This window comes from Polyodon spathula, chromosome 8, assembly GCF_017654505.1.
Source record: "Polyodon spathula isolate WHYD16114869_AA chromosome 8, ASM1765450v1, whole genome shotgun sequence".
NCBI classification, from domain to species: Eukaryota; Metazoa; Chordata; class Actinopteri; order Acipenseriformes; family Polyodontidae; genus Polyodon; species Polyodon spathula.
The window spans coordinates 13,000,177-13,022,685 of NC_054541.1; the positions used below are offsets into that span (position 1 = coordinate 13,000,177).

At 45.3% G+C, this 22,509-nt stretch overlaps 1 protein-coding gene across 3 annotated transcripts in view; it reads right to left on the reverse strand.

Moving 5' to 3' along the window:
- LOC121319438 (solute carrier family 12 member 5-like) overlaps positions 1-8,477 on the reverse strand; it is a 98,920-nt gene extending 90,443 nt beyond the window's left edge. The window contains exon 1 of one of the 3 annotated variants that reach the window (XM_041256877.1): positions 8,070-8,477. In XM_041256877.1, the coding sequence (XP_041112811.1) occupies positions 8,070-8,232 (163 nt within the window). In that variant the 5' untranslated portion in view covers positions 8,233-8,477. The remainder of the gene's footprint in view (positions 1-8,069) is intronic. The other 2 variants (XM_041256876.1, XM_041256878.1) reach the window with 2 other exon arrangements.
- Positions 8,478-22,509: the final 14,032 nt, after the last annotated feature.

The following is a 22,509-nucleotide window of genomic DNA, read 5'->3' on the forward strand; positions in this document are numbered from 1 at the left end:
ATCTTTAAACACGAGAACACATTGCCTCCCAGTGCCTCATCTTTAAACACGAGAACACATTGCCTCCCAGTGCCTCATCTTTAAAAACAAGAACACACTGCCTCCCAGTGTCTCATCTTTAAACACGAGAACACATTGCCTCCCAGTGCCTCATCTTTAAACACGAGAACACATTGCCTCCCAGTGCCTCATCTTTAAAAACAAGAACACACTGCCTCCCAGTGCCTCATCTTTAAACACGAGAACACATTGCCTCCCAGTGCCTCATCTTTAAACACGAGAACACATTGCCTCCCAGTGCCTCATCTTTAAACACGAGAACACATTGCCTCCCAGTGCCTCATCTTTAAACACGAGAACACATTGCCTCCCAGTGCCTCATCTTTAAACACGAGAACACATTGCCTCCCAGTGCCTCATCTTTAAACACGAGAACACATTGCCTCCCAGTGCCTCATCTTTAAAAACGAGAACACACTGCCTCCCAGTGCCTCATCTTTAAACACGAGAACACATTGCCTCCCAGTGCCTCATCTTTAAACACGAGAACACATTGCCTCCCAGTGCCTCATCTTTAAACACGAGAACACATTGCCTCCCAGTGCCTCATCTTTAAACACGAGAACACATTGCCTCCCAGTGCCTCATCTTTAAACACGAGAACACATTGCCTCCCAGTGCCTCATCTTTAAACACGAGAACACATTGCCTCCCAGTGCCTCATCTTTAAACACGAGAACACATTGCCTCCCAGTGCCTCATCTTTAAACACGAGAACACATTGCCTCCCAGTGCCTCATCTTTAAAAACAAGAACACACTGCCTCCCAGTGCCTCATCTTTAAACACGAGAACACATTGCCTCCCAGTGCCTCATCTTTAAACACGAGAACACATTGCCTCCCAGTGCCTCATCTTTAAACACGAGAACACATTGCCTCCCAGTGCCTCATCTTTAAACACGAGAACACATTGCCTCCCAGTGCCTCATCTTTAAACACGAGAACACATTGCCTCCCAGTGCCTCATCTTTAAACACGAGAACACATTGCCTCCCAGTGCCTCATCTTTAAACACGAGAACACATTGCCTCCCAGTGCCTCATCTTTAAACACGAGAACACATTGCCTCCCAGTGCCTCATCTTTAAACACGAGAACACATTGCCTCCCAGTGCCTCATCTTTAAACACGAGAACACATTGCCTCCCAGTGCCTCATCTTTAAACACGAGAACACATTGCCTCCCAGTGCCTCATCTTTAAACACGAGAACACATTGCCTCCCAGTGCCTCATCTTTAAACACGAGAACACATTGCCTCCCAGTGCCTCATCTTTAAACACGAGAACACATTGCCTCCCAGTGCCTCATCTTTAAACACGAGAACACATTGCCTCCCAGTGCCTCATCTTTAAACACGAGAACACATTGCCTCCCAGTGCCTCATCTTTAAACACGAGAACACATTGCCTCCCAGTGCCTCATCTTTAAACACGAGAACACATTGCCTCCCAGTGCCTCATCTTTAAACACGAGAACACATTGCCTCCCAGTGCCTCATCTTTAAACACGAGAACACATTGCCTCCCAGTGCCTCATCTTTAAACACGAGAACACATTGCCTCCCAGTGCCTCATCTTTAAACACGAGAACACATTGCCTCCCAGTGCCTCATCTTTAAACACGAGAACACATTGCCTCCCAGTGCCTCATCTTTAAACACGAGAACACATTGCCTCCCAGTGCCTCATCTTTAAACACGAGAACACATTGCCTCCCAGTGCCTCATCTTTAAACACGAGAACACATTGTCCCAGTGCCTCATCTTTAAACACGAGAACACATTGCCTCCCAGTGCCTCATCTTTAAACACGAGAACACACTGCCTCCCAGTGCCTCATCTTTAAACACGAGAACACATTGCCTCCCAGTGCCTCATCTTTAAAAACAAGAACACACTGCCTCCCAGTGCCTCATCTTTAAACACGAGAACACATTGCCTCCCAGTGCCTCATCTTTAAACACGAGAACACATTGCCTCCCAGTGCCTCATCTTTAAACACGAGAACACATTGCCTCCCAGTGCCTCATCTTTAAACACGAGAACACATTGCCTCCCAGTGCCTCATCTTTAAACACGAGAACACATTGCCTCCCAGTGCCTCATCTTTAAAAACAAGAACACACTGCCTCCCAGTGCCTCATCTTTAAACACGAGAACACATTGCCTCCCAGTGCCTCATCTTTAAACACGAGAACACATTGCCTCCCAGTGCCTCATCTTTAAACACGAGAACACATTGCCTCCCAGTGCCTCATCTTTAAACACGAGAACACATTGCCTCCCAGTGCCCATCTTTAAACACGAGAACACATGCCTCCCAGTGCCTATCTTTAACACGAGAACACATTGCCTCCCAGTGCCTCATCTTTAAACACGAGAACTCATTGCCTCCCAGTGCCTCATCTTTAAACACGAGAACACATTGCCTCCCAGTGCCTCATCTTTAAACACGAGAACACATTGCCTCCCAGTGCCTCATCTTTAAACACACATTGCCTCCCAGTGCCTCATCTTTAAACACGAGAACACACTGCCTCCCAGTGCCTCATCTTTAAACACAAGAACACATTGCCTCCCAGTGCCTCCCAGTGCCTCATCTTTAAACACGAGAACACATTGCCTCCCAGTGCCTCATCTTTAAACACGAGAACACATTGCCTCCCAGTGCCTCATCTTTAAACACGAGAACACATTGCCTCCCAGTGCCTCATCTTTAAACACGAGAACACATTGCCTCCCAGTGCCTCATCTTTAAACACGAGAACACATTGCCTCCCAGTGCCTCATCTTTAAACACGAGAACACATTGCCTCCCAGTGCCTCATCTTTAAACACGAGAACACATTGCCTCCCAGTGCCTCATCTTTAAACACGAGAACACATTGCCTCCCAGTGCCTCATCTTTAAACACGAGAACACATTGCCTCCCAGTGCCTCATCTTTAAACACGAGAACACATTGCCTCCCAGTGCCTCATCTTTCTTGCCTCATCTTTAAACAAGAACACATTGCCTCCCAGTGCCTCACTTTAAACACGAGAACACATTGCCTCCCAGTGCCTCATCTTTAAACACGAGAACACACTGCCTCCCAGTGCCTCATCTTTAAACACGAGAACACATTGCCTCCCAGTGCCTCATCTTTAAACACGAGAACACATTGCCTCCCAGTGCCTCATCTTTAAACACGAGAACACATTGCCTCCCAGTGCCTCATCTTTAAACACGAGAACACACTGCCTCCCAGTCCCTCATCTTTAAACACAAGAACACACTGCCTCCCAGTGCCTCATCTTTAAACACGAGAACACACTCCACTCCCAGTGCCTCATCTTTAACCACACTGCCTCCCAGTGCCTCATCCAGTCACTCACACTCTAACTCACTCTAACCACACTGCCTGCCTCCCAGTCCCTCAGCTCTAACCACTAGACCACACTGCCTCCCAGTCCCTCAGCTCTCAGACCCACTGCCTTCCACACTCTCCCAGTCCCTCAGCTCTAACCACCAGAACACACTGCCTCCCAGTCCCTCAACTCTAACCACCAGACTGCACTGTCTCACCAGTTCCTCAGCTATAGACCACATTGCCTGAAGTCCGTTAGTTTCAGTGCCATTCCTACAGCACAGCACAGCACAGCACAGCACAGCACAGCACAGCACTTTGCTCTACAGTACAGCCAGCACAGTCACGCAGCAGTATTCGCTACAGCTGACGTGACAGAGTGTGTCAATGGAGTCGATATCTGCACAGTAACAGACGTCAACGGCACATCAGTCACTACAGTATTCAGTGTGAAGCAGTTTTTCAGGATACGGTGCACATGTCGTGTCAAGGGTCTTATGTCTGTCCATTCGGCTAATGTCTTTGTCCTGTCAAGTCCTGGATAAAACTCCTGTTCTTGAAGTACAAAGCCACCTCCATCTCTGAGATGTTGACCACTAGAAAAGTGGTCACAGCACAGCACAGTACGGCACAGTACAGCACACTACAGTACAGTACAGCAGTTTCAGGATAAGCACTTGTCACCTTTCTCTCTCTCTCTCTCTCTCTCTCTCTCTCTCTCTCTCTCTCTCTCTCTCTCTCTCTCTCTCGCTCTCTCTCTCTCTCCTGCCATGCAAAGTTAAAACTATCGGATGTAGAGGAGCATTTAGCTGCAGCTGCATCCTACGAATGCCTATCTCATTTCGCTAATCAATCCAATACAACAATACATTGCCCCTTTAAAGATCATTATTTTCCAAGCTTTCTAACTAGTCCAGCACAACGGTGTCTGAAAACATTTAAAAAGGCTGATTGGAATGATATAAAATGGAACTGTTGTGTGACGGTCCTTAAAAGGGCAAGTGAAAAAAAAAAAGCTCTGTCTAATATATTCAAAAAAACAACAGCAGCAGCAATGGATGGACACAGACTCGGGAAGAGAGAATCAGGGAATGCAGACGCAGCTGGACGCGCTCTCTCTCCAGCACAACTTGCAGGGAAATCAACGTTTTCTTTACAAGCCTGATACAAACCAATACAAACTCTAGTGGGTGTCAATCAAAATACTAGATGAATTACTGGGGTGCAGTTTGGGGCTCTGCATAAAACACTGTCGGAGCAGTGTGGCCCGTTCTGAGGTTTGCCTCGTTTCTTTTTCGTTTCAAATCCTGATTCTGTAACACTGTCCCTCTCCTCAATGGCTGAAGAGGAGTTCTGGGATTATGAATAAAAAGTGTAACGTGCTTGAATGCTAATGGCTGCTGAAGGGAAAGGATCCCCCTGTCTGGCATTTGAAAGGGCTTGGCTCGAAAACAGCATTCAGATTAATTAAGATTAGCAAAGACAGAGCCGTGAGCTGCAGGCACACTGATTCAGATGAGGTGCTGGATGTTAGACGCTGGGAAGCCGGAGGAATGAAGGAAGCCTGCCATGGCCTGTGATAACGAGAGAGCTGCTGCTTCCCACTGTTAATCCTGCTTCATACTATTTTACTACATTTACTTTGAATGTCAATCTTTTGGCATCTTTGATTAGGATTTCCACTCAGCTCACAGTGACCCTCGCCTGTCTAACAGCACACGGGGGAAGCAGCATTATTCTTAGTAGATTAAACACGCCTGTTTTGATGTGTCTTAGACATCAGTTCTTGTTATACAACAGACAAGCCTGATTATGGATTTGTTGTGTGTGTGTGTGTGTGTGTGTGTGTGTGTGTGTGTGTTAATCACGCAAAACAGACTGTTGTGTTTCCATGCCGGTCTCAAAACAGGACACTATCAAATCACAGGAAACTCTTTCCCAAACAGTGTGCTTTTCACACAGCTACTAAACATGTCTGTTCAGAAAGCAGGCGGAAACGTGGGACTAAATGAAACGGGATGCATTGGGTGCTGCATTTCTGATGCTGACATGGTATTTCATATTTACAATAGATACATTTCTACATTGTGCACCTGGGCTCGCTGGCAGAGGAATGAATAAATACATGACCCAATGAATGAAGCCCAGGAGAAGGAGATCTGATCTATGGCAGCAGGAATGGATTCAGGAGCTGTGTTTCTACCAGAACCAAGACCATGTGAAGAGTTTACAAAGAAAGATACAACCCTGAACCCTGAGTTCGGATATGAGAACTTTTCCTGGTGTTTCCAGCAGAGCCCTTTACAATTCCAGGGGACTCAGTTAGGATATCTGAACCCTTCCTGGTGTTTCCAGCAGAGTCCTTTACAATTCCACTGTAGTGTTTAAACTGATCCATCACTGCATTGATTGCTTCGTTCATACAATTGCTAGTTTGTTTTATTTGTTGGATTTTAAAATATTGATCCTGGGAGAACCAGCTGAGATTGAGAAGCTCCTGTTTACACTCAATGCAGTTAAGAGCAGAAAGAAAACAATGCATCTGAAGGCGCTTTCATGTTAGATTGGGATCAACCCATTATGAAGCATTCTCATTATTAACACAGGCTGCGTGGTTGTGTTGTGATGTCACGACGGCTAGCATTCTCATTATTAACACAGGCTGCGTGATTGTGTTGTGATGTCACGACGGCTAGCATTCTCATTATTAACACAGGCTGCGTTTTGTGTTGTGATGTCACGACGGCTAGCATTCTCATTATTAACACAGGCTGCGTGATTGTGTTGTGATGTCACGACGGCTAGCATTCTCATTATTAACACAGGCTGCGTGATTGTGTTGTGATGTCACGACGGCTAGCATTCTCATTATTAACACAGGCTGCGTGATTGTGTTGTGATGTCACGACGGCTAGCATTCTCATTATTAACACAGGCTGCGTGATTGTGTTGTGATGTCACGACGGCTAGCATTCTCATTATTAACACAGGCTGCGTGATTGTGTTGTGATGTCACGACGGCTAGCATTCTCATTATTAACACAGGCTGCGTGTTTGTGTTGTGATGTCACGACGGCTAGCATTCTCATTATTAACACAGGCTGCGTGATTGTGTTGTGATGTCACGACGGCTAGCATTCTCATTATTAACACAGGCTGCGTGATTGTGTTGTGATGTCACGACGGCTAGCATTCTCATTATTAACACAGGCTGCGTGATTGTGTTGTGATGTCACGACGGCTAGCATTCTCATTATTAACACAGGCTGCGTGATTGTGTTGTGATGTCACGACGGCTAGCATTCTCATTATTAACACAGGCTGCGTGATTGTGTTGTGATGTCACGACGGCTAGCATTCTCATTATTAACACAAGCTGCGTGGTTGTGTTGTGATGTCCAAAGCTTAGCACTCATTTCATTGTGACAGACCAGTTCATCTTGAATGCTATTGTCATTTCTGTACGCTACTCCATCAGGACAGGAAACATGAGCTGTAGTAAAGAGCCATTGAGGCCGTTAACGGATTGCACCCCCCTCTCCCTGCTCCAGACCCTGCTACCCCACCTCTCATCAAACATGCAGCTGCTCCTGCTTCAGCAGCACTCTCCACGAACACAATCCAGCTGCTTGCTGTCTGTGTGCCCTGCTCTACACATTCATGGCTTTACAAACCTCGAAGAGGTCACCTTGAAGTCTTCTCTTTTATTCATCAATAAGGAGAGCAGCCTTTAACCTGTCTGTGTAATCGTGTACGGCTGGGAATGTCCTCTGCTGCACATTCTCTCCTGCAATAACGACATGTTGTGTGTGTGTGTGTGTGTGTGTGTGTGTGTGTGTGTGTGTGTGTGTGTGTGTGTGTGTGTGTGTGTGTGTGTGTGTGTGTGTGTGTGTGTGTGTGTGTGTGTGTCAGTGTGTGTGTGTGTGTGTGTGTGTGTGTGTGTGTGTCAGTGTGTGTGTGTGTGTGTGTGTGTGTGTGTGTGTGTGTGTGTGTGTGTGTGTGTGTCAGTGTGTGTGTGTCAGTCCAGTGCTTAACTGTGCAGGTCAATAATAGGTGCTGTTTCTTTTGTGTTCCAGTTTTACTCCACTAACCTGCTTCAATAGCAGTTATTTACAGTGTCACCCCCAGCTTTAGTGACTTCACCCAGCCAGTATCTACTATCTATTCTAACCATGCTTCATAACAACTAGCAAAATTCAATACTCTTTTCCAGTTTAAGGCAGAAATTCCAACAGTAAAATTCCACCTCTAAGTTTATTTACCTAAATGTATTTAGACAATGTAATATATTTTCACACCATGTCACAAGACTCGCTTGTAACTAAAGAGCAGGGCATCATACTAGGGTAACAATAGCTACCTTCTGTAATCTTTAGAATAATTATTATGATCAGGTGTTTTGGAAATCAATCTATTTCATTATTACTGTAATCATCATCATCATCATCATCATTATTATTATTATTATTAATAATAATAAATAATAATAATAATAATAATAATAATAATAATAATAATAATAATATTATTGTTGTTGTTGTTGTTGTTTAGTTGTTATTTCATTCTTTATTCAAGGCATGCTTACAGGTGCTCATTAGATGAATGTGCTTCGACTGATAATCATTGTTTGCACAGCAGTAGAGCAGCATGTAGGAGCCTACCTTTGCCCGGTTCCTGGGCTGTGCCGCTGGTACATTTGTCTGGAGAACCCGCTGTCGTTTCATCACTCTCGAATAACTCATTTATTTCCCCTTTCTTTCCTCCAAGACCCCACGCCTCCTCATTCTTGCCTGCAAACGCCGTGACAGTAAACCTCTGGCTCATCTCTTACAGCGGTGCAGACTGCTCGACGCAACGAGCGACCCGCCTTGCACAGTCTGTGCTGCTGATACTAGAATTAACGGGGAGGACAGGCAAGCAAGGAGCTCTTGGCGAGGATGAAACGGTAACGTTTTAAACGGCGCCTCTGCCTGTCAGTCAGTCTGTCTTCACTCGCTCTCTGCCTCTCTCTCCCGCACTCTCCTCTCCAGCAGTAGTGGACTCGGGAGTCAGAACAAGAAGCAAGCGCATCAAACAGTGTCTGCGCGGAGTCTTTCTTCTGGGTCCTAACGCACTCGCATCACTTCGGCAGGTGCTTGACTGGTCCACGGACCGGGGCTGTGATTGACGTTTGAAGTGCGGGGTTTCCTCAGATCAGAGGGGCACAAATTAGGTTACTGTTAGTGGACAGCTGATTATTCGAGTAATGATAGACACTTCAAATAAATAAATAAATAAATAATAAACTGGTTATGCTGGTTTAAATGCTTGGTTGCCTTCCTTCTGATATGAATGTGATTGCTGTAAACCTGTGTTTTTTTATATAAGATACACGCTGATTTTCACTCACATCTGATTAAAATGAGCTAAACCGTTGGACTATTCTTTTTTAACCATGTGTTACAAACACTGTACTAGAGTGTCTTCTCATACGCGTTGCTTTTCACCCGCTCAGCTGTATATCTGTGCATGCTGTCATGTGCCGCTACACAAAGACCTGGCCGGTCCAAAGACCTGAGCGCAAGCAAGGTCTATCCGGCAGTAAGTGCTGCTGCCGCACCGGCTGCCTCTAGACTGTCTGGAGCCGTCAGCCGTGGCTTGTGTCAATCACTCTGTTACCCCCGTCCCACCCCGTCCCCCTTCCAAATCATTTTCACAAAAACACCTAATTTAGTCGTCCTTGCAATCACTAATCCATTCATGCGTTCGCATCGGGTTCCTTGCTTGCACCAGCTTCTGGCAATATTCAGTTGCTATTTGACTTTCCCACCACTAGATGGAGCAAGTTGCACAGAACATATCCCGGATCTTTAGAGTTCCACTCTTGCTTTGAACATAAGAACTGTCTCTTATGTTATATTGCGTTGAATTATTATTATTTTGTGTAGTCATGTACTGTAATAAGGATATTAAAAATATGAACACGTGTGACTAAGGTATTCAAATACAGTTTCTACCCCCTTCAATATGTAGCCACAAATCTTTTTTTTTTTTTTTTACTGTATCTTGTAAAGCTCTCTGGGCTGGGGGTCCACTATGAAAGGCGCTCTATAAAATACAGATTGATTGATTGATTCATTCGTTCATTCATTATATCGCGGTCGACCCCCTTTTTTGCATTGATCTTTATTCCTCCAACTCCTTCTTCGTGGGACCCTTGCAATGATTTTGTAACTATAACTGATATGACTCGTTTGTCTGTTTCAGTATCACATTCCCACCAATCCTGCAGTCTATTAAGATCAAGACGCTTCAAGCACTCCACTTGTCTTCAGCTGAGATGCAATTTAGTGGTGTGTTGACTGACAGATAGTATTTGACAGGCTGATGGCAGTAAGACCCATAAAGACTGGGTTTTGGATAGCCTGTGGGTTGTGGATATCCTGAGTGCTACTGAGTCCTCAGACTCCGGGAGGCTGCATTCAATACAGGAGGAATCCCCCCCCCCCCCCCCCCCCCCCCCCCCCCCAAACCCTATTATTGTATTGAGCAAGCAGAGCTGTGATGAGGAGCAGGTCTGTACCAGGGATTGAATTTCTACAAAGAGCAATGTAATAATGTTAAGGTTTATTAATTTCCTTATTGCATAAACCGGCCAGCTCAATAATACACACTTGAGTCAAACCTTTCCAAAACACAGCTTTTTTTGTTTTCTCAGGTTCTAATGTCATTATCTTTTTAAGTGGATTTTTGTTAGCTGGGAATTTGTCAGACTGGTTTCCAGTAGAGAGCGAGTCCTGCTGAGTGGCTTAGAATTTGGAATGTTAGAATGTGGAATGTTCTCCTCCAAGTTCCCTCTCCTGAGAAACGAATCTTCGCTGTGTTTACACTGGTACTTTAGAGCAAAATACCTTCAAACAGGTTCTGACACCTCCTTTTAATTCTCAGATACTTGAATTAATCCAGGCATTTTTATTTTTTTAAATTTTTATTTATTTACTACTTCTTGGTAGTTTCCATGCTTGCTGTAGTGATGGAATGGGTTTTATCCAACCTAAACTAATTCCATTTCATGCATTACAGAAATCAAAAGCTGCAGTGCAGCATGCCATATCCTACAGCAATGGAGGGATCTGATTGGTTAGAAAGGTTGTGATGGTGTATTAATAGATAGATAGATAGATAGATAGATAGATAGATAGATAGATAGATAGATAGATAGATAGATAGATAGATAGATAAGGCTGTGTGTTTTGGTAACATACCATTGTTGCAAGACAAACAAGGGCCCAGCAGTGGCACTGGAACCATTTTTAAAGTGGGGGTGCTGAAAGTCATTGAACCAAACTGTAACCCCCGTATATGATGGAAGCCATGCAAAGCCAGGGGGCGCTGCCACTCCCCCAGCACCCCTAGTTCCAACACCCTTGGGGCCCGGTGCCCTGCACACAAATGTGTTGATGCTGCTTCTCATCCAAGAGGATGTGGCCAAAAACTGTGAGACTGCATAAACAAACAGAAGCTGTGAGTCTGTCCCTCTCTCTGTCTGTCTCTCTGTCTGTCCCTCTGTCTGTGTAGGAATACAATGTGTTTTAATGGGACGGTAGGGCGTCAATATTTTTGGGTCAGGGTTTAGCAGTGGCAGAATTGATGAGCAATGTCTGGAATGGCCACTGGGTGTCACTAGCCCACGTTCCTCTGCTGTGCTGTTAGAGGTGCAGACAGGGCAGGCTGGTTTGTAGTTGTAGGTCCTGCTTCTTATTACTGGAATCTAAGCATGTGATTTTTTTTTATTGTTTTCGTCTCGGTCCTGCATTGCATTGCAAGAAAACAACAGTTTGCTGATGCTATCAGTTTAACAAAGGGAGATTTCAACATGGTTTTTGGTTTTGGGGTCTGCAATATCACATCAGCTCTAACTTCTGTCATGTAAAGAAAGGCACTGAAAGGAGTGTTGCACAGTTTTGGGTGCTCAAAGACTGAGGCTGTCTGAACAGCCCACGTGCCAGCACGGGCTGGGACTGTTTAAACAATACAAAAAGAAACGCAAATAGATCTCATAAACAGTGCAGTATTGTACTCGGTTTATGGCAAAAGGTCTCCCTTATAAATGGTTACCCCAGTAAATGCACAGCAAAGTGTAATAAATCACAGTGAAAGCATGGCAAAACACGGTAAGGCATATTAATAAACATGGCAAAGCAGGATAAACTGCACATTATAACAAGGGGGGAATGCATGGGAACACTGCAAAAATACTATGGTGAAATGTTTTCATATACAGTAACGTCACGCTCTGAACACCACTGTGTTTAAACACTGTAATGTGGAGCTCACAATAAGAACAGCAGTTAAACATGTGGAGCGACTTGAACAGCTGCTGAGCAGCGTGGACTCTTTACTTTCACAAGCGTTTCACATTTACTGCAGCAGTAATACAAGCTGAAGTGCCAATGATAAGGGCCAACAGCATGTAGGGTAGCCTGTGCTGTGTTTCAATCAGGACGGGAGAGCGCACAATACATGGGATATTGTGAGGAGAGAGGAACTCGTCCTCGTCAGAGCGAGGGGGGTGCTGAGCATCAGTCATTCTCACAAGCTGACCACCTTCTGATTCTACTGGAGGACAGCTGACAAACTTAACCTTAAAGAATACTTACAGAAACCAGGACCAGCAGACACTACTGCCAAGAAAGTGGAGGCAGATTTAGGATAGAGGGAAGGAGACTCTTTTCACACAAAGAGTGGTGAGGGGATGTAATGGGCTGCCTAGTCATGTTGTTGAAGCAGACTCTTCTTCACACAGAGAGTGGTGAGGGGATGGAATGGGCTGCCTAGTCATGCTGTTGAAGCAGACTCTTCTTCACACAGAGAGTGGTGAGGGGATGGAATGGGCTGCCTAGTCATGTTGTTAATGCTGAAACAATGAGATCCTTTAAGAGACCACTTTGAAACTTATCATTTTACAGCCAACTTCCTAAACGAACCCTGTGAAAAAAAAACACACAAGACTGGTCAGCTCTGTACTTTCCCTGCCCTCCCACCAGCACTAAAGAGTTTCATGCAAAACAAAGATATGTATGTATTTCTGACCAGCAAGCACACACACTGCAGAGATCCAGGAAGCGAGTGTGTGCAAGGGGCAATGAGAGGCTGACGTTATCAGGGATGTGGTCTGGAGCCTTTCCAGCTGAGGCCCTGCTGGCATGATGCTGCTGCCCCCCTCCGCCCACACACTCTTCACTCTCAGGGGACTGTGGGGCTGGACAGCTGCCAGCTGACTCACTAACCTCAAGCTACCAGCTGTTAATCATTTTGGTACTGGGAATTTCCACTTTTTTGCACCTTTTTTGTTCCCGTTTGTGTTTAAGAGAGGCTCGAGCAGGGGGTGCAGGTATTGACTGGGGCCCGAAAGCTCTTCCAATTGGGTGGGTCACCGGCAGGAAGTGGTGTCACTAAATAAATAGGCAAATAAAAATCCTGCACATTTGTCCTAATTGCTGAGATATTGATGAAACACAGACATCAGAGATGCGGAGACCAGTGCAAACCAAGCCCGTCAAGGATCAACCTCATTGGGTATTGAAATCTACCACCTTGGCTGAATAGTGACGTATGTGCAGGTCAAATATGTATTGGTTTATTTACCAGGAAAACAAACATAAAGAACATGATAACAACTCACTTGCAACTAATTAAGAAGCAGAAACATGACATATTCATAAGAGATGCAGAGTGTATGGCATAGTGTGTGATCCTAACCCTGTGCCAAGCTCCCTATTCATTCATTTCAGTGTAATCAGACTGGAGATTCACAGATTGCATTGTTTATCAGTGGACTGGGAGCAACACTTTCTTAGATACTGGCAGGACTAAAACAGTAACCAGACAGAAGAGGTTTGTCAGGAGACACCAAGAACAACAGTTTCAGAGCCAGTCGACTGTCTATAATATATGGTATTAAAAAGTGTTTCAAAGCGAGCAGTCGCCCAAGCATTTAAACAGCCCTCGACATGTTTATTTCATCTCTGCTCCCCTTGCAGTCGCAGCAGTGGGTGGCTGAGCTCCTCTCTCCAGACTGCTCATCCGTTCAGCCTGGCAGAGCTGGGTGGAGATCTGTTCCTGTGGAGGGTTTGTGTGGTCTCGCAGTGGGTGTCAGATGGGTTCTCGTCCCCACGATCACTTTATTGCAAAGATTTACTGCCCATTTCTGGTAATCTGACTTTTTTTTTTCATTTGTGTGACCACAAGCCCTAACCTCTCTGGAACGCCTCTCTGCAGAGACTGCTTATACCACGTTCATCTCTTCAACCCTTTCTTTACCAACCCCAAATCACTCCAGTTTCACTGCGTTTAAAAACAAATTCAAGGAGTAAGCTTCTTAGAGTTGAGCAAAACAGAAATACTGTGGCTGAAACCACTCGCCTTTAAAGTGATATTGTTTGAGTCTAAAAAAAAATTAGAGCCTGATTCAATTTTGTCATGTTGATTAAATTCTCCCAAAAATATTGTGCTGTTTATAGAATGAATTTCCCCAAGTGCCACTGTGTGTCAGCATTCGAGTGATATAAACAGTGCGGACTACATCTGCATCATATATGCGAGTTAAGGTAGGGTAAACCTCCAGTGTGATTGAGAATACTTGGTATTGTTTTTGCTTTTCCACTCAATAAGGCTCCTTTCTAAAAGCTCTGAAATGACAGTCCTGATTGCTTTCTAGCTCCAGCATTCCAGATTCCTGAGGCTCTGAACTCCAGCTCAGTGTTCTGATGGTTGGGGCTGCAGGACTCAAGTGTAAACCTGTTCCGAGCGTTGCTTGGGATGGGGCAGAGACCAAGGTTAGGGAAAGGTGGGGAGCAGTTTTTTTGTTCCGTGTCTCACTCAGATGTAACAGTGCCTTTGCATTTGAATCCCGCTGCTGTTTTAACTGTAGCTGGCTCTCGATGCCCAACAGCAAAGCAAGCTGTGTTTTAAATCTGAATGAGAGCCTGAAAGGCCTCTTGCTTATTTGTCGTAGCGTGTTTACAAACACTGTGATTGCTCTTGTGGATCTGGTTGGGTGTCTGATCAGAGGTGGGTGACTCGCTTCTTGTCATGAGACAGCGCCTCAAAATGTAACCAACCAACAAACTAAGGAGAAATGAAAGACGCAGATGGAAACCGAGACAGATGTGCTGTTGATAAGTCTGGAGCCGCACTGTGCATGCTGGCTCAGCGCAGGTGTCTGCAGCAGTGACAAGGCTGTGGTGCGATGACACGCACAGCTTGCCTGGTTTGTTTTCGTGTCTGGGGTTTTCTTTCGTTGCTTCACTGACTTTGTGCTAGAGCAGTACTGTGAGCTCCCTTCATTTTAGCTCTGACCTGCCTGCAGCTCTGTGCTGTCAGAGAAGCCAGGGCCTTGTAACTAAGGCCAGTAGCAGTCTGGACTCACTGTGTCTCGTTCACTGATGCGCCACACTGCAAAGCTGAAACAGCTAGTCTCTTCAGCACAAGCACATAGTTTCATGCTCAAATTATTTATCTGAATGCAGATGTCTGTGTGCGTGTGTGTGCGTGTGTGTGCGTGTGTGTGTGTGTATCAATCTATCTATCTTTATATATATATGTGTGTGTGTGTGTGTGTGTGTATCAATCTATCTATCTTATATATATATATATATATGTGTGTGTGTGTGTGTGTGTGTGTGTGTGTGTGTGTCTATCTATCTTTCTATCTATATATATATATATGTGTGTGTGTGTGTGTGTGTGTGTGTGTGTGTATCAATCTATCTATCTTTATATATATATATATGTGTGTGTGTGTATGTGTGTGTGTGGGTGTGTGTATCAATCTATCTATCTTTATATATATATATATATGTGTGTGTGTGTGTGTGTGTGTGTGTGTGTGGTGTGTTATAGTTAGATAGATAGATCTTATATATATATATATGTGTTGTGTGTATGTGGTGGTGTGGGTGTGGTGTATCACACATAGTTAGATAAATAGAATTATATATATATGTGTGTATGTGTGTGTGTGTGTGGGTGTATGCAGTAGTGCTGAGAAGTCAGATCAGTTTGTATTGTCACAGTTTTACCATGTGAGCGCAGAGCAGATGTTTGCAATATCATTACACATGCATGGTTAGGACTGGCTCTTTTCCAGCCCGGGGGCAGCACTCCTCACTTCATTTCCCGGGACAGTAATCAAAAACAGGGTGCGATAAATCCAGCACTCTGCACGTCATAGCTGGGGCGCTGTTCAAAAAAAAACTATATCAACAAATACAAATTCACATCCAGTAATCCCTTTTTAATGACAGCTGGGTCAGTTTGGGCTTGGTACAGTAACACCGTGTTTGCTGATCACAATGTAGCAGCCGTCTGCCAAAGCAGAGTCCATAATAAAGCGAGAACTACAAGCTCACAATTCATGTGTCAGTTTTTAATTAATAAACGGTGGAATTTATGCTTTGAAAGACCTAAAAAAATCTGAGGCGATCCTCAAACACTGTGCCTGGGGTTTTATTCTTCCTAGCAATGTGAGACAGAACCACTTAAACACCAGTAGAGGAAGTGAGGAGTAAAACAGATGTATCGCTGAGTACCGCCCCGGCCATCCTTCTCCAATCTTCAGTGCTTGTACCACCAAGCCGAGCCTGGCTGTGTTTTCACTGCAGAGTCCGAGCAGCGATGAACACGCCAAATCTCGTTTGTAAGTATTCAGAGGAGTTGTGTTTGAGTTGAGAATGGCGCAGGCAGAGCTTTCTTGGTTGTGTTGTTCTTTGTTTTCGCTCTTCATATATTACTGAATGCAATTGAAATGCAGTTGCACGCTATGTTGTTTGTTGTCCTCGAGTGTACTGACTGACACAACGCAATGTCGAAAATCAGTTGAAGGGGTATATCAGTGAAATGGACCCATTGTGCTCCCTTGTTGATCTTAACTGGATACGTAATTGTTTCTTTGATAGACAGAGGAAGGCAGTTAGACAGACACGTGAAATAAACAGAATCACACCCATATATCAATAATGAATCTGGAATGAAATAAGAAATTGTTTTCCTGTTTTGAATTCTTAGCCAGAGGCTGTGTTAGTAAATCAAGTGAGTAATCGAATGATCACGTCGGAAGTAAACACCAGGCTGGCAAAGCCACACAATGGGATAAACAAACGATGAGACACCATCCCCTCGACTGATAACAAGATGCAGAGAGCAGAGCCTGGACACCCTCGCAGACAATACTGCAGCACCATTCAATAGTGCCCCCAGGTCTTCAAGTTAGGGAGATGTTTTGCGCACTGTAATAGTTGTTTGCGTACATGTAGGCAGCGCAATGGTTTTGGTTTAGTAGAAAGGTGTGGTGTAATAGTCTAGCAGGCGTGTTGCTAAAACACACTTAATTTCAGGCAATAAAATTCAGACTGGGGTCAAAGGGGAACTTGCAAGGAGTTTCTAAAATATTTTATTAAAAAAATAAAAGTTGTATTTAAAGCAGATGTTTTTATCCCTGGATTAGAAAAGTGGATCAAGCAGCTACTCATTGCATGTAACAATGCAGACCCATTTCTGTCTTAACTGCAGCCCTGTGCTCTAACCCATACATCTCTTAACTGCAGCCCTGTGCTCTAACCCATACATCTCTTAACTGCAGCCCTGTGCTCTAACCCATACATCTCTTAACTGCAGCCCTGTGCTCTAACCCATACATCTCTTAACTGCAGCCCTGTGCTCTAACCCATACATCTCTTAACTGCAGCCCTGTGCTCTAACCCATACATCTCTTAACTGCAGCCCTGTGCTCTAACCCATACATCTCTTAACTGCAGCCCTGTGCTCTAGCTGGTTTCCCTGCAAGCTCAGGTCTCTGCAGGGTAGATTCTCACGCTGAAAGGTCCTGGTTGAGAAGTCAAGCATGCTGACTGTGTGATTTCACATCCTGTGATGAGGAGTTCTCCATTCCCTGGAAAGACAATGCTGTACATAGAAGTCTTCAGCAGCTCCACCCAAAATGAAGCTTTTATGAGATCTCTTGTTAGAGACAGTGAGAGTATAGCAGGGCTCTGAGTCCTTATGGGGGTGCAGTACAACGGAGCACCATTGACAGTGTCGACAGAATGTCTTTAATAGTGTTTACAGTACTGTAGGTCTACAGCGTTGCATAGTGGGAAAGCTGTTCCTCTGGGCGTGTGGTGTGCGTGTCTGCTTGTGTGTGTGTGTGTTCATGGTGACTCAGTGGGGAATGCCAGTGAGCTGTATGAATAATCCTCTCAGATAAGATGACAGGCATTGTGTCTGAACCCTGAACACCCATTAGAGCAATACTAGGCCTTGGGCATGTGGCTTACACAGGGTTTTATTGAGCCTCCACTAATCAGTCCTACATGACAAACACCTGTTTGGACACAGTTTCTGTGGGGTTTATTTGCGCTATTAATGGATGTGTTATTATCACATGTTCAGACTGGGTTGTTACTCACTGTCACAGTCACACCACAGCCCCATGGCTCCCATGCAGTTACAGGACAGCTTGTCAGAGAGATACCCATCCCAAAAGCTCTTTACTGCGTAACCAACTCCAGCTTTACATCTTGTTTTCCTGAAATAAACACAAAGACTATCCTCTGGTTTACCAGAACCACACCAAGGGGCCATAAACTGGATGCTTTTTAAAACCGGGACGGGTCTCTCAGAGTTGAAACATTAGCTTTGAAACTAAAGCCGTGTGTCTGAAGTGTTATGTGCACGCTGACAACGGCCCGGCTGGACGTGTGTAATCCACGCCACCTCTGCTTCTTAACAAACTGGAAAGCTGACTGCACACTCGTACTTTACTACACCAAGCCCTGACAAATATTTCCAAGGAGTCAAGATGAGCCCTTAGTGATTGAAGCAGGTTCTATGTGGTCGGTCTCCATGGAGACAGAAGGGTTTTCTTTGCAGAGAACCGAGTAGAGGAGCGATCTCTCTCAGCCAGTCCCAAAGTGCTGTGAAAGGAGCAGACACACCTTCACAAACACACACTCATTAGCAGAGTCCTGTCCACCCCAACACACACACACACACACACGGTCGTTCAGAATCACATTGTGCTGGAAACACAATCTCAAGCTATTTTCAGCATATTGAGAGTTATCTCAGCCAGTCTAAACAGATGGGGAGTGTTCCAGAGAAACCTCACGAGCGACTTGCTTTGCTCTTGCTTTCTCTGAATGCTTACTTGCGTTACCTTCATAGTTTCGTATCCCATCCCGGCAGAGGGAACAGGACAGCACATTCCTAGAGCACAAGAGCATTCTCTTTCTATGCTTAGCTTGGTTTTGATAAGAGGCATGCTGTGCTGAGCTGGGAGAGAGCACAGGCTGTCCATTCCCTTTCCTTGCACAAACTATCTGGTTCGGACTTTATTTATGTCCTGGATTGAGCTGAGCTGGAGAAGTGGAAAGACAGCTCACCCTGCATCTTACACCTGTCTGAGACGGTCCAGCTGCATCTACACAAAGAGAAATGCAATGCTGGAACGGTGCCAGGATGGTGGAGGGGTGCAGTGGGGCTCATTTCTGTGGCTTACATTGATATAACTTTTGCCTTGGGCTGTGCTTCTGGAACATGCACAAAAATAAACTTGAACAAAAACAGATTCCAAAGCTGCTGGGGGGGGGGGGGGGGGGGTCTTTTTCTTTTAATCTTTGTTGTTTTGCTTGTCTCATCAGAAATGGCTCTGGATTTTCCCACCATCAAGGTTTTTGTGTGTTTTCTGCAGCTGAAAACATCATTCCAGCAAGAACCAAATGTGATGAGCTCTGAATAAAAACATAAACAACCCCGCAAAAAAAAAAAAAAAAAAAAAAAAAAAAAAATAGGTGAAACCAGACAGTAAGAGCCACAGTCAGCAGCAGTCAGCAGCAAGTTGAGAGTCAGTCAGGTCATTGTAGGGTTACCAGAGGATTTATGGTGCATTCAACCTGCCTCAGGTGTCTTTCACAGCAGGACTGCACTTCCCAGAATGCATTGGGTGTGAGTTGAAAAGCTTGAACGGTCCCAAACTGTCCTAGTGTACATGGAGTCATATGGGAACCCTAGCTCATTGTCCCATTGAGTCAAGTACAGATAACCCTTCTCAATCAAATTATACAAAACCACACATTATATATATATATATATATATATATATATATATATATATATATATATATATATATATATTGTAAACGATCCTCGCACTCACGGAGTTCGTTGCCCCTTTAAGATAGACCCAGGACACAAAAATTGATTTTTTACGGCGCTGACGCGCACTTTTTAATAAACACAAAAATGAAAACAAAACAAACGCCTAGCTCCCTCTTGGAGCTCTGACTAAACATAGACTGGTTCCTCACTAAACCACAGGACGGCTAAGCCGTTTACCTGACAAACACCAAAACGGGCTTCTCTCAGCACTCTCTTCAATACGACTGGACACACACGCAGTCGGGCTCTTCACTCCGCACTTCACCTTGAATACGACTGGACACACACGCAGTAGGGCTCTTCACTCAGCAGCCCCGATCAGTCTGGCTGCCTCTCCTCAAATACCCTGCACCTGTCTCTAATTTATAATTACGATCAGGTGCCGAGGATTAACTAAATCATTAAAACAATTACAATTAAACCCCATAACACCCAAATGTGCATTCTCACAAGGTTTTTAGCAGGGAAGGATTTTAACCCCCTCCCTGGTACCTTACACATCCTCCCCCTCAAGTGTGAAACACTGATCGGCCATACCAAGGCCACCCCCTCCCCTAAAACACAACCACCCACACTCAAGACCCAAAATGTCCATTTCCGCCCTCTTCCACGGGCGGACTTGAGGGTGGGTCGAACCTTCCGGCACTTCCGGGAAGGGACCCTGAACCGGCGACAAGGGACCCCACCGGGATGACAGGGCCGACCGAAGCGATGACCGGGGAACAGGAGGATGCAGCAGGGGACAGAGATCTTCCACTGGGGACCGGCGCAGCGATGTCCGATCACCCAGGGGGAGCGAAGCAGCGAACAGGGGGAGCAACAGCGACGTCTGGCAGCAGCCCAGCGACGTCTGGGTGCTCGGGAAGAGCGGAGCAGGGAACCAGGGGAAAAGCTGTGGCCAATGTTGCAGACTCCTGGGCTCCAGGTCCAGCGCAGGAAGGTCTAGGAAGACCGGCAGGGTGTCCAGGAGCAAGGGGCAAGGGACCGCAACTGGCAGTGCCGGACTGGTTCGCTGGGGTGATGGAGGTGGGCACCTCATCTCCTCTTTGTTCATCGCTTCTCCCTCTCTGGGCTCTGGGAGCGGCGGCTCCTCCTCTCTGGGCTCTGGGAGCGGCGGCTCCTCCCTCTCTGGCCTCTGGGAGCGGCGGCTCCTCCTCTCTGGCCTCTGGGAGCGGCGGCTCCTCCTCTCTGGGCTCTGGGAGCGGCGGCTCCTCCTCTATGGCCTCTGGGAGCGGCGGCTCCTCCTCTCTGGCCTCTGGGAGCGGCGGCTGGGCTTGTCTTGCCTGCTCCCATTTTTGGAGCAGCAGATCCAGCTCTGTCGGCTCTGGCTCTGGCAATCCAAGTTCCAATCTCCATCTCTTATTCTGCTCAATCTGAGCAGCAGTGTTTCTTTTGATCATAGCGATCAATTCCTTTAAGCTTTCCATTTTTACTGGGTCATAGGGCCGCCCACACACACTTCTGGTACCATATGTAAACGATCCTCGCACTCACGGAGTTCGTTGCCCCTTTAAGATAGACCCAGGACACAAAAATTGATTTTTTACGGCGCTGACGCGCACTTTTTAATAAACACAAAAATGAAAACAAAACAAACGCCTAGCTCCCTCTTGGACCTCTGACTAAGCAAAGCTCTGAGCTCAGCAGAGACGTTGGGGTTGAGGAAGCAGCTGTTTCCTGCCATTTCTTTTTATGTGGGAACCTCAGAAAAGTGGTCAGTCATCATAGCAATGCATGACCACTCAAAACAGCTGAGTCCTGGTTACTCAACGCTTTGCTGTGAGAAACGAGAAATTGGAGAAGCTTTCTGGGGCAGTTTGGAACTATTTTAATACTGTAGTCTTAGTAGATTTCATTGAGTATTTGGGTATGTAATGATTTGGGGTTCTCTTTGTGAGACAAGATGTACCTGTGTTGGCTCTGGAAGTCAGAAAGTGAACAAACGAAATAAACTAAACCAATGTGCTACACATGCAGTGCCACTAATCTGATCGGGTTCGAGATAATAACTGGAGGAAAGTGTACCAGAATTCATTGCAATGTCCTAGTGTGCATGGAGTAGCAGGTTCATTCAGCTCCCCGTGTGGACGGGGGTAGTAAAGCATTCCTAGCCTGGTAGGCTGAGCAAGCACACGGCACGGACCGAAACACAAGAAGACACCTTCAGCACTCATAGTCACAAATCTTAAATGTCTTTTAAAATACAAACACACAGCTTGAATGATGTGATGCAGGGGTGTAGCGGGTAACTAGAAGTGAACGGATGAGAAGTGGGTGTTTGAAACACACAATGCAGAGGACGGCATTATCATTCTTAGTTACATTAAACACATTGGATTTTTTTTCCATGTCTAAATATGATGGGAAATATATTATTTATATTCTTCAGCCTGAGTACCTAATTTATAAAAAGTCTGTGCCTTGCTGCCCACAGACTCAACAAGAACGCATTGGAGTGTAGAAACCAAGCTCAAGTTGTATATTGAATGAACCGTGACTGTGAGCTATTACACTCACAGTATATATGAATGTGTCAGCCTGGCATTAGGGGAGGGGGTGATTTATATAAACATATAAACACATCTAAGCATGTATTCCTGGAAACACGGGCTGAAGGAGTGGTTTGTAGCTGTTAGTGAGCAGACAGTATGATCTCAAATCTGCCGCTATCAACCACAGACCCAACGTGCTGCTTACTTTACAGGCTCATCAGATATGCTTATTACATCAATGTGATTCCCCTGCTCCTTCCCAGCTTCAAGCGCAAGACGTTTAATCTTCCAGCACTTAAAAAACTTTAGCAATGGTTTAACAGTAAACAAAGTAAATCAATGCCCACAAATCCAAAAACCGCGATAGCCTTCTGTTACCAACTATCTATTTTAGAAAGCTTGAATGTATATT